The sequence below is a fragment of the Rhineura floridana genome, chromosome 1, assembly GCF_030035675.1.
Source record: "Rhineura floridana isolate rRhiFlo1 chromosome 1, rRhiFlo1.hap2, whole genome shotgun sequence".
Classification (NCBI taxonomy): Eukaryota; Metazoa; Chordata; class Lepidosauria; order Squamata; family Rhineuridae; genus Rhineura; species Rhineura floridana.
Window position 1 is genome coordinate 226,845,800 of NC_084480.1, and position 15,689 is coordinate 226,861,488.

The window sequence follows — 15,689 nt, forward strand, 5'->3', positions numbered from 1 at the left end:
TGCATTTCAGTTGTCATATTATTTCAGAAAGTATGGATTTGATTGATCTGGCTTTAAATGTGAACTAAATAGAATTCTCCCCTATCTTTAGCTAAAAACCATCCATTCTGTAATATGCACTCAGTTTAAAACGTAGCATCTATCATTGGACTGTGGAAGAAAGTCCATAAAGTCTATAACAGACAGCCTGCAAAATAGTCATGAAGAATCTGTTCTCTCCAGCTAGTTAAAGAATTCTGGCTGAAGAAATTGGATGAACCTGAGAACATGTTTATTATTCTCTCAACTATCTTAAGCCCCTGATCTGGGTATATGCAGTCAACAAAGTCTGAAAGGAGGTGAGAGCCCCTGAATAATTAGGGACTCTGGACTCACTTCTCATTGATTTTGTAAATAACAGCATCTGTTGTGTGCAGGTGACTGGGACAAAAAATTCCATTTGGGCATGGACCTGAGATTATTTAAAATTGTGAGCAAAAGCGTGTCTAAACAATCCTAGGTCAATGAATATTATCGATTCAAGATAACACCCTGAATAAATAAGCTCCAAGTGTGTATTCTCATGGAGATTGTGAAGCTACTCACGTATGAAATCAAAGCGGACAACATACACTGTATTCCTCAGCTCAGCCTGTAGATGGGTGTAACTCCAGGACTTGCATGGTCAGCGTGGGTTGCGTTGTTGGATTTTTGAACTCAGCAAGGATAGTACTGTTCCCACCCCATTCACTTCACAACTATTGATATATGGGAGATCTTCCTTAGTTACTCTTTAGACAACAACTTCATGAAATAGTGTTTTATGTCTTGGCTTGATTACACACCAAGCCAGGTTTCCAAGCAGTAGTCAGCTGAAGCATTGTACTCTGTCCTGACCTTCACTTCAGCAGTCAACTCACATTCCAAGTGCAATCAAATTGTCTGGTAGCTTTGAACCCTTTAGATGTGCAAGGAGCTGTGGCCCCATTCATTCCCTTTGGTTGCTCACTGGTAATTATTGTGATGCCAGCTTAATTGCACATCAGCTGATGCATCCATTCCACTGTTGACATCTTGTGATTCTCCATTATGTTGCTTGTTTCGACTTGGTCTTAGTTTATTCATTTGCACTCACACTTTAATCTCAATAATATTAATTTTAAAAATCAGGACAATAGCATTAGAGGCAGCATAGTGTAGTGCTAAGTGTGTTGGACCTGGACAAGGGGTACCCAATTTTAAATTCTTACTTAGCCACAAATCGTGCTGGGTGATCTTGGGTCAGTTATTATCTCTCAGCTCAACCTTCTTTATAGGTTTGTTTTGAGGATAAAGATGGGTGGGTGCAAGACATGTATGCTTCCTAGAGGTCATTGGAGAAAGGGTAGGGTAAAAAGTACTAATGCATAAAATATATAGAATCTTTAAATAACAAAATCTGTGGTGATCAGGGGACTAGAACTACAAATTCCCAAATTCTTTTCAGTATACGCACACACACACAAAAATCAATCCAGGTTCCCACTGCCAAACTCTCTTGATCTCAGCAGCCTAATTTAGAAGGGGGGGGGTGAGAAAGCCTTTTGTTCTTGCTATTGTTAAACAGTTGAGAATCAGAAGCCCTTCATGATCTTCTGCAAATCACAGAGAGATCTACAAGTAGATCCTGATCTACCATCTGCCCGCCCTTGTGCAAAAGCAATGTGCATAACATATAATTTAATCTTTAGATCCTCCACCTAGCCAAATACAGTTGCCTTCTATTGCCTTCTGCAGCAGCGATAGTGAATGTAGTGACCTTCAGTTGTTTTACACTTCCATCAGCCTCATGCAGCACGGTCAGTGATGATGGGAGTTGTAGCCCACATCTGGAGGGCACCACATTGGTTACCACATACTCTGTATGGTGTCACTCAACTCATTTGCTTGAATTATCTGATCTCGATTCTGATCTGGATCTGATCTATGAAAGCTGGTGAGGGTGTATTGACTTTTTGGTGCTGACTTATCTAAATGTATTTATTTAAAATGTTTACATACCACCTTTCATTTTAAAATATCTATTTTTAAAATATATTTCATGGTTGCAACATCTGAGGTAGGAGTGAACCCAAGTCAACCAAAAAGCTATTTATAAAAAACACAAACTACTGGTGATAGACCTATTATTAAAACAAACAACCCCCCCAATCTCTTAACTGTGTCATAGGCAGAAAAGAAACTTCCAGTTTTATAGCTTCCAATCCTTAGTGCTGATCTACATGGCTCATCAATTTCACCAATATAAAAGTTTGCATTTATTATGACCTCTAAGATACTCTTATTAAGGTGGCTGCATTTAAGGTGCAAGTAAGCATGCAGTCTGCAAATGAGAACAAGAAATGTATGAGTATAAAAACGTTAGTAAAAGATGCTCTATGATGGGAGGGGGGGAGAGAGGGGGGGAGACAGAGGAAGGGAGAGAAGTGGTTTCTGATAATGTTTCAGCCTCTAGGGCTTTTTGGGAGAGAATACTAGTGCTTTTGTTTTCTGCCTCTCACTTCCATTCCTTTAGCTTTAGATCTTATGCATCTCATCTGTAGCATGTTTAACCTTCTAGACCCCCCCCCACCCTCATCTTCTGCCTTTTAAATGCCTATAATAAATTCCTCCAGCCTCTACATTCTCATGCAGGGAATGGGGTGAGGTCACAAAGCTTTGAGAGTATAATACTGGTTCTAGTACGTTCCATCCCTGTAGCAAAGGAATTCCATTGCTGTCATTTGCTGTCACAGAAGCCAATCTTTTTAATGTCAAAAGAGATATTCTGTTTAGTGGTGGATGACTGAATGTGATGTTACGTTACATACCAGCACTACAGTTATAATTTTGGGTTTATTTTCTGGCCTTTGTTCTGCTGCCTTTCTGCACGTTTAAAGACTGAAGATAATCCAGCACAGTCTGGTTGGGGCTGATGGGAGTTGTAGTCCAAACATCTGGAGGGCACCAGGCTGGGGAAGGCTGAACTAGCACCATCTTCTCAACAAGGCAGAGTGTGACAATGTATATAATAGCTTATCTTCACTGCAAAATAGACTAAGATGGTAGATAAATAAAAAAAACGGCCGTGACCTAGAATAGTATCGTGGGTAAGACAAGCCATCTTCTTATAGACTCAGCCAGCACCTCTTCATCTGTAATATTGGCATAATGACTAGTGGGCTACTATACAAGGGTGTTGTCAGGAGTGCTGTGCACACACGTAGGGAATGTAGCTGAAGCATGGCAATAGGTGGACAGCATTTGCTGTCCCTGGAATGGGGATTGTCACTGAAATACCTCCATAAAGAGAGAGGTTCAGAGAATGGTTGGAGGGCACATGATATACTGACACTAAGGAGGTGCAACTCTATAGGCTGTCCATGTTGGAAACTGCTAGACAGCCATATGAAAGCCACCCCAAGCTCTTGGGAGGAAGGCCAGAGCGTAACTATATTAATCCTATCCACAATTACTTGGAAGTATGCCCCATTCAATATAGTGGGAGGTACTTCTAAGTAAACATGCATCAGACTGTGCTATTAAAGGAATGTTGGTGACCAGGGAGCTGTCTGTGTGAACACAGACCTACTTGGATGTGTAATTCACTTAACATTCACAGTGGCTTGTAGTATCCTGGATACCACTGCAAGAACATGGCTGTAGGATAAGTGATACTGATGCTATTGGTGAATCAGTGTGGTTATCGTCTGTGTAGTGCAACCAATCACAATATTTCAGGAGCATCAGCATGTGCTTCTGTCATTTCAGATCTGTTGCTGTTATCTGCATTGCCCAAGTCTGTAATTCAAAGGGGAAACTTATGTAGGCTATATTTAATGCACATTTAATTTGAAATTCCTGGTATAATATTCCCACTTGGACAACCTTCTCAAAAACTCTAATGTGAAAAGACAACCTAATATGCCCTTTGGTTTGCTTGGATGGTGCCCTTTTCAAGATGTTAAATGTTATGTCTCTGTGCAATGGAAAATATGCAGAGTGCTTTAGATTACTACATTTGCTGTTGCTTGATGGGGTGCAACGTACAGCAATGACAGCATTCCTGCCCCCATGCCGAACAATTTACACTGAAACAACTGACAACCATGTATGGTTTACAGGTTGGTTAAGATGGGAAATTAATTAATTAAGATCTGATAATGAGGAGGAGGAGAAAGAAAGATTGGAAGGGGAGAAGTGAACGACAATAAAGAGGAAAAAAAGGAAAGAAATAAAGGAAAGGTATAACAAAAGAAGGAAAGATGAGGTAATTGTATCCTTGTCTCTTAATGTGTGCATGTATGTGTAAGTGTACACTGTATGTACACACACACTCTTAATGTATATATACAATTATATTAGTGTATAATACTAACATATAATTAGTTTATAATGGGAAGCATATCGGGGCATTAAAGTTTCCACGGAATAAACAAATAGGATCAACTTGAATTTGCTAGGAAACTAAAGCAATTTGCACACTCTTGTTGTTATGTGCCTTCAAATGGATTACAAGTTATGGCAACCCTATGAATCAGCGACATCCAATAGCATCTGCCATGATCCACCCTGTTCAGGTCTGTGGCTTCCTTTATGGAATCAATCCATCTATTGTTTGGCCTTTCTCTTTTTCTACCCCCTTCTGTTTTTCCCAGCATTATTGTCTTTCTAGTGAGTCATATCTTCTCATTATGCGTCCAAAGTATGATATCCTCAGTTTCATCATTCAAAGGCCAGTATTTCCAAACTCTCTCTTTAAAAGTGTCAATCCAGGATCTAGCTTTTGAAAACAACAAGAACAGCGCGCTCTGTCTTTCTGTAAAGGGCTTTCTTCGTCCCTGTGAAAGTTTGTTGTTGCTGTGTGGTAGTTACCGTCCGAGGAACGCTGCAGACAAAAGGAAGGCGGAACTACGTGGCTTTCATGCAAAAGGCAGAGCTGCTCCCCAAAGCCTCAGTCCTCCTCGCCGCGGGAGGACCTGCGCATGGATGAACGGCCGAGGCGGGTAACTGATCGCCGGCGCGCCGGGAGCAAAACTCCCCGGGCTCGGGAGCAGCGCTCCCACGGGAGAGCCTGCGCTGCCGCTGGCCGCTCCTGCCGCCGGATGCGCTTGCCAAGCTTTGCCAATCCACTTGGTTCTTGCGTGGCGGTGCGCGAGGGGCGCTGAAGACTTTGGAGCCGGCTCATTCCTGACTTGATCGGAGCCCCCCCGAGGCTCGTCGGCGTTGCTCATGGATCCCTGGGACTCCCCTGGCTGCACGGGCTAAGGCGGCAATCCTTGCAGCAGCCCGGTCGGACTATGCAAGGGATGCTCGGCTTAAAGCGCCTGTTGAGAGCGAGGCTGGGCAGGCGCTGCTCCGTCGTCTTCTGCCTCTTTTGGGCTGCGTGCTGGGCTGCAGGGGGCGTCCTCTTCTTCGTAGCTCAGGGCGGTGTCTTCTCCGGGCGCTGCACTGATGAGCAGAGCCACAGGATCCTGGCGAGGCTGGTAGGTGGCCGTGAAGGGCTTGGGCGGGAGCGCGGTGGCCGGCGGTGCTCCTAGGGCCGGACTTTCGGGCAAAGTCCAGGGTCCCCCTCTGCAGAATGCGCAGGAAGGCTCTTATAGTAACACCTTACTATCTAAGGAGGGGGCCCTGGAGACTATTAAGTGCCCAGAGCGATCACTGGTGCCTCTGGAGAGTGATACGGCGGAAGGCAGGGAGACCAACAGTAGATGGAGCCAGAGCAACGGGCTGGCGAAGCCAAAGCTATGATAGGCAGAGCCAATTAATTCTGGATTTATTTATTTATTTATTCAATTTATATACCGCCCCATAGCCGAAGCTCTCTGGGCGGTTTACAACAGGTAAAAAAATCTGACATACAATAAAAACCTCATATTAAGCAGTTTAAAAATAAGTTAAAATATCAAGAATTAAAACATAATTGAACACACACTAAAATGCATATTAAATACTACTAAAATGCTGAAAATGCCTGGGAGAAGAGGAAGGTTTTTATCTGACACCGAAAAGATAATAATGTTGGCGCCAGGCGTATCTCATCAGGAAGAATATTCCATAGTTCGGGGGCCACCACTGAGAAGGCCCTTTTTCTTGTTGTCACCTTCCGGGCTTCTTTCTGAGTAGGCACCCGGAGGAGGGCCTTCGATGTTGAGTGCAGTGTGCGGGTAGGTTCATATGGGGAGAGGCGTTCCATCAGGTATTGTGGTCCCATGCCTTACAAGGCTTTATAGGTTAAAACCAGCACCTTGAATCAAGCCCGGAAACATATAGGCAACCAGTGCAGGCGGGCCAGAATCGGTGTTATATGTTCGGACCGCCTGGTCCCAGTTATCAGTCTGGCCGCCGCATTTTGCACGAGCTGCAGTTTCCGAACCGTCTTCAAGGGCAGCCCCACGTAGAGTGCATTGCAGTAGTCTAATTTAGAGGTTACCAGAGCATGGACAACTGAAGCAAGGTTTTCCCTGTCCAGATAGTGGCGTAGCTGGGCCACCAACCGAAGTTGGTAGAATGCACTCCGTGCCACTGAGGCTACTTGAGCCTCCAGTGACAGGGATGGATCTAAAAGAACTCCCAGACTACGAACCTGCTCCTTCAGGGGGAGTGCAACCCCATCCAGGACAGGTTGTACATCCACCATCCGGTCAGGGGAACCACCTACTGACAGCATCTCAGTCTTGTCTGGATTGAGCTTCAATTTATTCGCTCTCATCCAGTCCATTATCGCAGCCAGGCATCGGTTCAGCACCTTGACCGCCTCACCTGATGAAGATGAAAAGGAGAAGTAGAGCTGCGTGTCATCAGCATACTGGTGACAACGCACTCCAGAACTCCTGATGACAGCACCCAGCGGCTTCATGTAGATGTTAAAGAGCATGGGGGACAGAACTGACCCCTGCGGAACTCCATATTGGAGAGCTCAGGGTGCCGAGCAATGCTCCCCAAGCACTACCTTCTGGAGACAACCCGCCAAATAGGAGCAGAACCACCGCCAAGCAGTACCTCCAACTCCCAAATCCGCAAGTCTTCCCAGAAGAATACCATGGTCGATGGTATCAAAAGCCGTTGAGCGATCAAGGAGAATCAACAGAGTTACACTCCCTCTGTCTTTCTCCCGACAGAGGTCATCATACAGGGCGACCAAGGCCGTCTCCGTGCCAAAACCGGGCCTGAAACCCGATTGAAATGGATCCAAATAATTTGCCCCCATCCTGCACCTGGCTGTGTTCTACAAGGGCAGCACTGGGATTTAGAAGCTGGCAGGCAGTGCCGCTCCCTAGACAAGTCTTTTCCAACCAGATGCTGTTGGACTACAACTCCCATCAGCCCCAGCCAGCATGGTGAATGGTCAGGAAAGATGGGAATTGTAGTCCGGCAACATCTGAGGTTGGGAAGGCTAGACTGATTATAAGTGAGGAGGCAGGGAGGTGAGGGCAAACAGAAATTGGTAGGGCAGTGCCTCGTTTGCTCTAATGGGCCAAATTCCACTGAGTCCACACTCTAAAATGAACCGCACCACTGATGGCTGATCCCCACTCTGACTGAATCCCATTTCAGAGGCTAGTAGACAGAGCATGGGAAGGAGGTATTGTCCTGGCAGCCAGCAGCAAAAAAGGCCACATTTGACACACACACCCTTCATCTCTACCTGACACACGTGACTGATGGTTTTATGGCATTTATTTCTTCCCTTTCCTCCAAGATGGCTTGTTCAGTTCTCCACCCCTTTTTAACAACAACCCAGCAAGGTAGGTTAGGCTGAGAGATAAATGACACCCTAGCTTACCCAGTGAGCTTCATGGTTGAATAGGGATATCAACCTGACTGTCCCTTAGTGGTAGAGCAACTGCTTTGCATCCAGAAGATCCAAGGTTCAGTCCCCATGTAAGACTGGGAACGACCCCTGAAACTCTAGAGAGCTGCTGCCAGTCGGAGTAAACAATACTGAGCCAATGTAGAATAAGGCTGCTTCCTGTGTTCTTAGTCCGACACTCTAAACACTACATTGTACCAGTTCTCTGTGGTTGAGTCTTCCCGTAAAGATGGAGCTCAAACCTAACTGAACTTAGTAGGACTTAACTTCTGAGTAAGTGAGCATGGGGTAAGCTATAGATAATGGTTTAATAGGAGAGCAGGGGTGAAACAGGAATGTGGGTGAATGAAATACCTGGGGGGCATGGTTAAGATATTTATTAAACGTGGGTGGAGGGCCTAATACTTTTGCAAGAATTTGAGCACAATTTTTTTTTGTTACTGTGGATGTTGTCAATACTTAATTTGTAAAATGAGAAGTGCTTGGAGTTTTTCATGATTTTTGCTTGAGAATACCTCAGTTCCAGATGTTTGGAGCTGATTAAGTCAACCCAATGGTGGGGAAAAAGGCATCTCCCCGTCCTCAGAGAAAACCAGAAATTCTGGATTATATGCCAGGATCCAGCATAAGGGTACAGTGGAGAGGCCATCCAATGTTAATGTGCAAAAAAGGTCTATAGGTGCATGAATACATCTAAATCAAATATATTTATTTTCTTAAATGTTAAAATACTAACAGTACAATCCTATGCATGTCTACTAAGAAATAAGCCACACTTAGTTCAATGGGACTTACTCTCAAGTAGGTTTGTTTAGGACTGCAACCTAAGTTGCCAATAATTGGCATTCACCAGTAGTACTTATAAACTTTTCCATTGTGTCAAGTACCAAGAATTGAACATAAAAATGCAAGGCTGAGGAGGTGGGACGCAAAACAAAATACAAGGGCAAGCATTATTAGAGCATTCTCTAATAAAATCTGTGCTTTTATCAACATGGCCTGCATGAAAGGTGTCTAAAATGGCATGCACAATTTTCAAAGGAGTTGTGAATTTTGGCAGAGATAGGCTAAGACAGACACGGACTTTCTGTTCTGGTGTAGCAAACCGTTTGGTACCTCACATTGTGTACCAAATGATGGAGAGGAAGTGGACTGAAAAACATTTTTCCTTGCCAATAATCTTAAAGCAACAGATTTGCTGCTTAGATTGCTCCCAGATCCATCCTTATGGGTGTGCAGGAGGACAGCAGTAGCCAGGAGTGCCTTTTGCCAATGCTGTCTGGCTCTCCAGCTGCACCTGTTCCTGGAAAAATCAGACCTAGCCCCAGTCATTCATACCTTAGGGTTCAGTCCTATTATTCACCAGATGTCCAACTGAATTTAGTAAGACGCGCTTCCGAATAGACAAGTATGGGATTGCACTGTTAGTCACTTCCAGACGGATTACTATAATTCACTCTACATGGGGCTTCCCTTGAAGAAAGTCTGGAAACTTCATTTGGTTCAGGATGCTGAGGTCAGGTAAATGTACTATATTAGGCAAGAGGGACCATAATTAAACAATTAATAGGTTCATATTCATGGCATTGATGTAATTAACATAATGTATAGTTTGGCCCACAGTTAAGCACTTTCAAATCCCATTTAAATAAATGGGATTTAAAAATACTTGGGGTTGTAACCAGTGTTAGTCCTGTTCAGAGTAGACCCCTTGAGATTAATGGGCATGACTAACAGGCCAATTAATTTCAATGGGTCTACTTAGTTGGATACAATCCTTTGCTTTGACTGGGTTATGTTTTTACACTTTGTGGCGCAGAGTGGTAAGCGGCGGTAACTCAGCCGAAGCTCTGCTCACGGCCGGAGTTCGATTCCAACAGAAGGAGGAAGTCGAATCTCTGGTAAAAGGGGTCGAGGTCCACTCAGCCTTCCATCCATCCGTGGTTGGTAAAATGAGTACCCGGCATATGCTGGGGGGTAAAGAAAGGCCGGGGAAGGAACTGGCAATCCCACCCCATATATACGGTCTGCCTAGTAAATGTCACAAGACGTCACCCTAAGAGTCGGAAACGACTCGCACTATAAGTGTGGGGACACCTTTACCTTTAGTGCCTTGAAAAAGTAAAACAAGTTTCACTCTGTTCAATGAAATTGCAATGGTATAGAATTTTTTATATAAAAACAATCCCACATTCCTAATGCAATAGATGCCACTGTAAAAAAATGCTACCAGCACTTTATGCCATGTATGCCATCCAATTCGTTTTCCTCTGGTGTGCCATACCTTAGTTAATGGATTACTTCTAGCCAATGCTAAATAGCGACCCTTAGATGATAAAGGATGTCTTTTGAGGGAGACTAATGAGAGCCAATGAATCCTTGATGTTGTGAATAGGAGATCTGTGAAAGCATTGGCATGAAAGGCACTAGGAGACTAGCAGTCCATGCTGATGGAGTTTTGCCTGTGGTTTGGGGGCAGGGGAGGAGAGAAGGAAAGAAGCCAGGCTGCTGATTAAGGAAGATAGCCTGCTGCTTGCAAAGCATTTGCAACTATGACTGCATCTTGCACCGTTGGGACAGCAGTAACTGTCAATTAAATAAGACAGAGTATTCAGCTGCCAGGTCCGACTGATAAAACATACTAAAAGCAGACAGAAAAGAAGCAATTTGTATTTTGTAGTGGGTTTTAAAGACAACTGTGGAAGTGGAGGGTAAGCTGGTCAGCTAGAATATCTGTAGTCCATATTCATTTCTTTGCTGTTAATAAATAAGAGGATTGGGGAGGGGATAGCTGGAGAAAGATTTGCTCTGGATTGTCTGTGATATATCACGATATAAAACATGGCACATATTTAGAGAGTAGAAAGCTGTTCCATCATTTTCCATGCTTTCAGCTGTAAAGTGTATTCTTTCCAAGTATATAATATAATAAATAGCACATGAGGGGAAAATATTTGTTGCTGGAAACCAACTACAACCCATAAAATGCCCTTTCTGTCTAAAGCTTGCCCAAGCTACAAACAAAGAGTACTTTAAAGTTGAGGTGAAGTGGTTTGTTGTGTTGGACTATGACTTACAAACATTTTTGGACCAAAATACTCTTTGTGTCTGTCACCATAGTGCTGATTTTAAACATTCACTGAAAGCGATTGCTTATTAGTTTATAAGGGAAGCAGAAAGTGTTCAATAACAAGCCAAATTTCTTTATTTTTCAAGGGCTTTTCTTAAATGGGAAAGAAAGCTTAATGGAATCTATTACTGTAGCAAGATATTGATGACTATAAATTTTTCTGTGTTGTGTGTAATAAACTAAGACAAATTATGCCCTTCTGCAGCCTTGCCACCTTCTTGGAAATAGCAAGGATGGAATTCTCTCCCTCCCCCCTACTCTCTGACAGGCAGCTGCAAAGCTTGGGTACCTCTGAGATATAGAATATTTTCCATTTCCTCCAGAGCTCTCCAAAATAATTTGGAAATATCTGTCATAGCCTTGGGAATCACATTTGCATTATTCCCTTTTGACCTGCATCTTGGATCCTAGAAGCAGAAAAGTTAGTTTATAGCCTGGTCTACAAACCAGATAAGCCAAAGTACTTGCACTAGGATTTAAACGAGTTTTGTTATATCGACTTTGAAGGAACTAAATCAGGAATGAGGAACTGGTAGCTCTCCAGATGTTCTTGGACTAAATTTCCCATCATCCCTTATCACTTGTCATGATGCCTGAAGCTGATGGAGTCCAGCAACATCTGGAAGGCCACAGGTTCTCCATCTCTGAACTAATTTGTCTTGCATCCAAATAGATCAGCCTTTCCCAACTAGTGGACCACCAGATGTTGTTGGACCATGTGACGCCCTTCCCTGGCTCTCCCTGTCAGGTTCCTACCTGCTCGTGGTTACTGCCTGTCACTAGGCACCACCAGGGACTCCACCAGTCCGGACTGTCCTTTTTTATGGTTTCTCTCCCCGCTCTAGCACAGATCTCAACAGATCCCCCTGCTAGGCAGCACCACCAGTCACGTCCTATAACCAGTATTCCCAGAGACTCTGCCTGAGTCTCTCTATCAGGTTACCTCTGTGACTGAGTGCTTAAGCTGTCCCCAATCCCTTTGATCTTTATATATAAAGCATACGATCCTGGTTTGCTCTGAATACTTGTGGTGTTGTTATATTCTTCCCTTCACCGCTGCCACCAATTGTTACAGTTTCCCTTCAGCCTTGGTAAGCACCTTGCCCTCCCTTCTGGTCTATATAACCCCAGCCAAGGATCAGGCCTTCGGTAAACCAAATATAGTTTTTATTAAATAACAGAGATAACAAGATTACTTTATAAAGGCACATAAGCATATGGTTTCATCTATTTCTGGTACTTGTCTTAGTATTAATCCGAACTCCACACTCTCCTCACATCCACCAGCTCTCCACACAATCTCCTCTCAAAAACCCACCAAAACAACCCACTCACGTCCACCCAGATTTAACTGTCATCCTTCCATTTATACTCTCAGCCATTCTAAACACTCAGCCAATCATCCAGCATTCTACTGCCCATTTACTCCCCCCTCCTCTTTCATTCCACTTACCATGTATCTCCTATACAAACAGCACTTACCATATATACATTAATACAGGAACATCACATTCCCCCCCCTTAAAATAACGGCAGAGTATTATTCCTGTTCCAGGATTCATACGCCGCGTTAACAAATAAAACAAGTCTCTCTGGGGAAAATGTCTTTCTTTGTTCCTCCGTCTGGTCATGTCACTGCAGTCCCAGCCACCTGCCTTGACAGTCCATCGGCCAATACATTGTCCTTGCCTTTGATGAACTGGAAGTCCACTTGATAGTCTTGTAGGGCCCAGGACCACCTCTGCAGCATAGTATTATGGTTTTTCATAGTCTGTAACCATAACAAGGCCTGATGATCCGTTGTTACCGTGAATCTTCGTCCCCACACGTATGGGCGCAACTTATTCAGTCCCCACACGACCGCTAGGCACTCCTTTTGGACCGACGAATAGTTTTTCTCTCTCAGCATCAGCTTGCGACTCAGATATGCCACTGGATGTCTGGTGCCTTCTCTCTCCTGCAGCAAGACGACTCCCAGCACGAGGTCTGACGCATCCGTAGCCACGATGAATGGTTGCTCATAGTCTGGTGCTATTAATATAGGTCCTTGGCACAAGGCTTGCTTCAGCAGATCAAAAGCCTTCTGACATTCATCCGTCCATACCACACGCTCAGAACACTTTTTCTTTGTCAATTCATGCAAGGGGGTTGCGATTTCCCCAAAATTTTTCACAAACTTCCTATAAAAACCAGTCACACCTAGAAATGCCCTAACTTGTTTTTTGGTTAAGGGGATAGGCCACGCTTGTATTGCCTCCACCTTGCTCCATAAGGGGGTGATTTTCCCACTCCCCACCTTGTGTCCTAAATAGATTACTTCCTTTAGCCCAAACTGGCATTTCTTAGCTTTTATTGTGAGGCCTGCCTTTTTTAATGCCTCTAATACTGTGGTCAGGTGTTGGACATGCTCAGGCACCGACTTGCTAAAAATGGCCACGTCATCGATATAGGCCACTGCAAAATCTGACATGCCTCGCAACACAGTATTGATTAGCCTCTGAAACGAACTTGGTGAGTTCCTTAGTCCCATGGGTAAGGTCACAAACTCATATAACCCATCTGGTGTACTGAAGGCAGTTTTGGCTCTGGATTGCTCATCTAGTTCCATTTGCCAAAATCCCTTACAGAGATCTATTGTAGAGATAATCGTTGCTGCCCCCAATAACTCTAACATTGCGTCTATCCTAGGCATAGGATATGCATCTGGGACAGTAATTTTATTGATTAGCCGATAATCAATGCAAAATCTTGTCGTTCCATCTTTTTTCGGAACCAGGACAATACTTGAGGCCCAGGGACTGATAGATTCCCTGATCACTCCTAGTTCCAGCATATCTTCGACCTCCTTTTTGATCTCACTCAAAACTTTCCCATTCACACGGTATGGAACAGATCTGATTGGGGCATGATCTCCAGTATCAATGGAATGTTTGGCTATACTGGTTTGGCCAGGTTTATTGCTAAAGAGATCCCCATAGTTTTTCAAAACTCTCAGAATCTCTTCTCTTACTTCCTCCTGCACCTCCTCTGACCATTCCAATTGATCTACCCCTCCTTTGTCTTTGCTTTCCTGTACCAAATCTGGAAGTTCAGGCCCACTTCCCTCAGGGAATAAGGTAACTTGCAACACCTTTGCATCCCTGGTATGGTAAGGCTTTAACATATTTACATGAACCACTTTGCTTTTGTTTAATTGGTCTGTGGTGATTACATACGTCACTGTGTCAAGCCTTTCTCTTATGGTATATGGTCCTTCCCAGTTAGCCTGTAATTTGTCATGTTTCCTGGGTATGAATGCCATAACCATATCTCCCACATCATACACACGTTCCCTGGCTGTTCTGTCATACCAGTAACTTTGCTTCTCCTGTGCTTGACTCAAATTCTCTTTCACTACTTCCATCATTGATGTTAATTTATTGTGGAATTCCAATACAAAATCTACTACAGATGTTTTGTACTCTCCCAGGGTTCCTTCCCATGAATTTTTTAACAGTTCCAAAGGTCCCCTCACTTTTCTAGTGAACATCAGTTCAAAGGGTGAGAAGCCTGTTGACTCCTGAGGGACTTCTCTGTACGCGAATAAGAAGCACCCCAAACGTTCATCCCAGTCTTGTGGGTGATCTTGAACATAGCTTCTTATCATGCCCTTCAGAACTCCATTAAATCTCTCAGTCAATCCGTTAGTGGCTGGATGGTAAGTGGTGGTCTTTAGATGTTTTAAACCACAACACTTCCACATACATTGCATCACGTCTCCCATGAATACACTGCCTTGATCCATCAGCACTTCATGAGGGAAACCCAGCCTCATAAAGATTTTTAACGAAGCCTCTGCCACTACAGGGGCTTCTACGGATCTTAATGCTTCCGCGTCTGGGTACCTGGTGGCAAAATCCACCACCACCGATAGATATTTCTTGCCATGCCTTGTGGGTTTGGAAAAAGGGCCCACCAAATCTACTCCCACTCTATAAAAGGGTTGTCCAATTATAGGAAGGGGCTTTAAGGGTGCCTTAGTCTTTACTCCACTTTTCCCCACCTTTTGGCATATACCATAAGATAGACAATGTTGTTTTACATCTTTGGAGATATTTGGCCAATAATAGTGTGCCGCCAATCTCCTCTTGGTCTTTTTTATTCCCAGTTGTCCTGCACATGGGACATTGTGGGCTACCTCTAGCAATCTGGTTCTGTATTTGCTAGGTACTATCAATTGCTTCACTGGTTCACATTCATCCTTTCTCTCAGCAGGCATCCACAGTCTATATAAAATCCCATTCTCACACACAATTTGATTCCTCAGTTTGTCAGTGAAAGGAATCTGTTGGGTCAGGGCTTGCTCCTTTATTTGCCTCAAACTTGTATCTTTCTTCAGTTCTTCCCTGAACTGCTCTGTCTCTTCACTAGAGACCACTTGATACAATTTGTCTCTTTCAGCAGGCTTGCTAGGGGTTGCTATGGTGACCCTAGGCTCGAAAACAGATTCCACCCTGTTTTCTTCAGCCTGTGTTAACATGGCTTCTGTTTCTTTGCCAAGTTGCTGTCTGGTCACCACATATATTTTCCCTTGTGCCCCCATAACATCTCTTCCCAGTATCACTGGTTCTTGTTGTTGGGCATTAATACCTACTTTATATTTGCCCTCTCGGCCTCTCCACTCCATTTTCACTAGGGCCATAGGCAAGCTTTCTGGTCTACCCCTCACTCCTTGAATAGTCACAGTTTCCTGAGGTAATATTTCCTCAG

At 43.9% G+C, this 15,689-nt stretch overlaps 1 protein-coding gene across 1 annotated transcript in view; it reads left to right on the top strand.

Annotated features, from left to right (window-relative positions):
* The first annotated feature begins 5,242 nt into the window (after window positions 1-5,242).
* DIPK1C (divergent protein kinase domain 1C) overlaps window positions 5,243-15,689 on the top strand; it is a 31,166-nt gene continuing 20,719 nt past the window's right edge. The window contains exon 1 of the mRNA XM_061594511.1: window positions 5,243-5,483. Within this exon, the coding sequence (XP_061450495.1) occupies window positions 5,298-5,483 (186 nt within the window). The 5' untranslated portion in view covers window positions 5,243-5,297. The remainder of the gene's footprint in view (window positions 5,484-15,689) is intronic.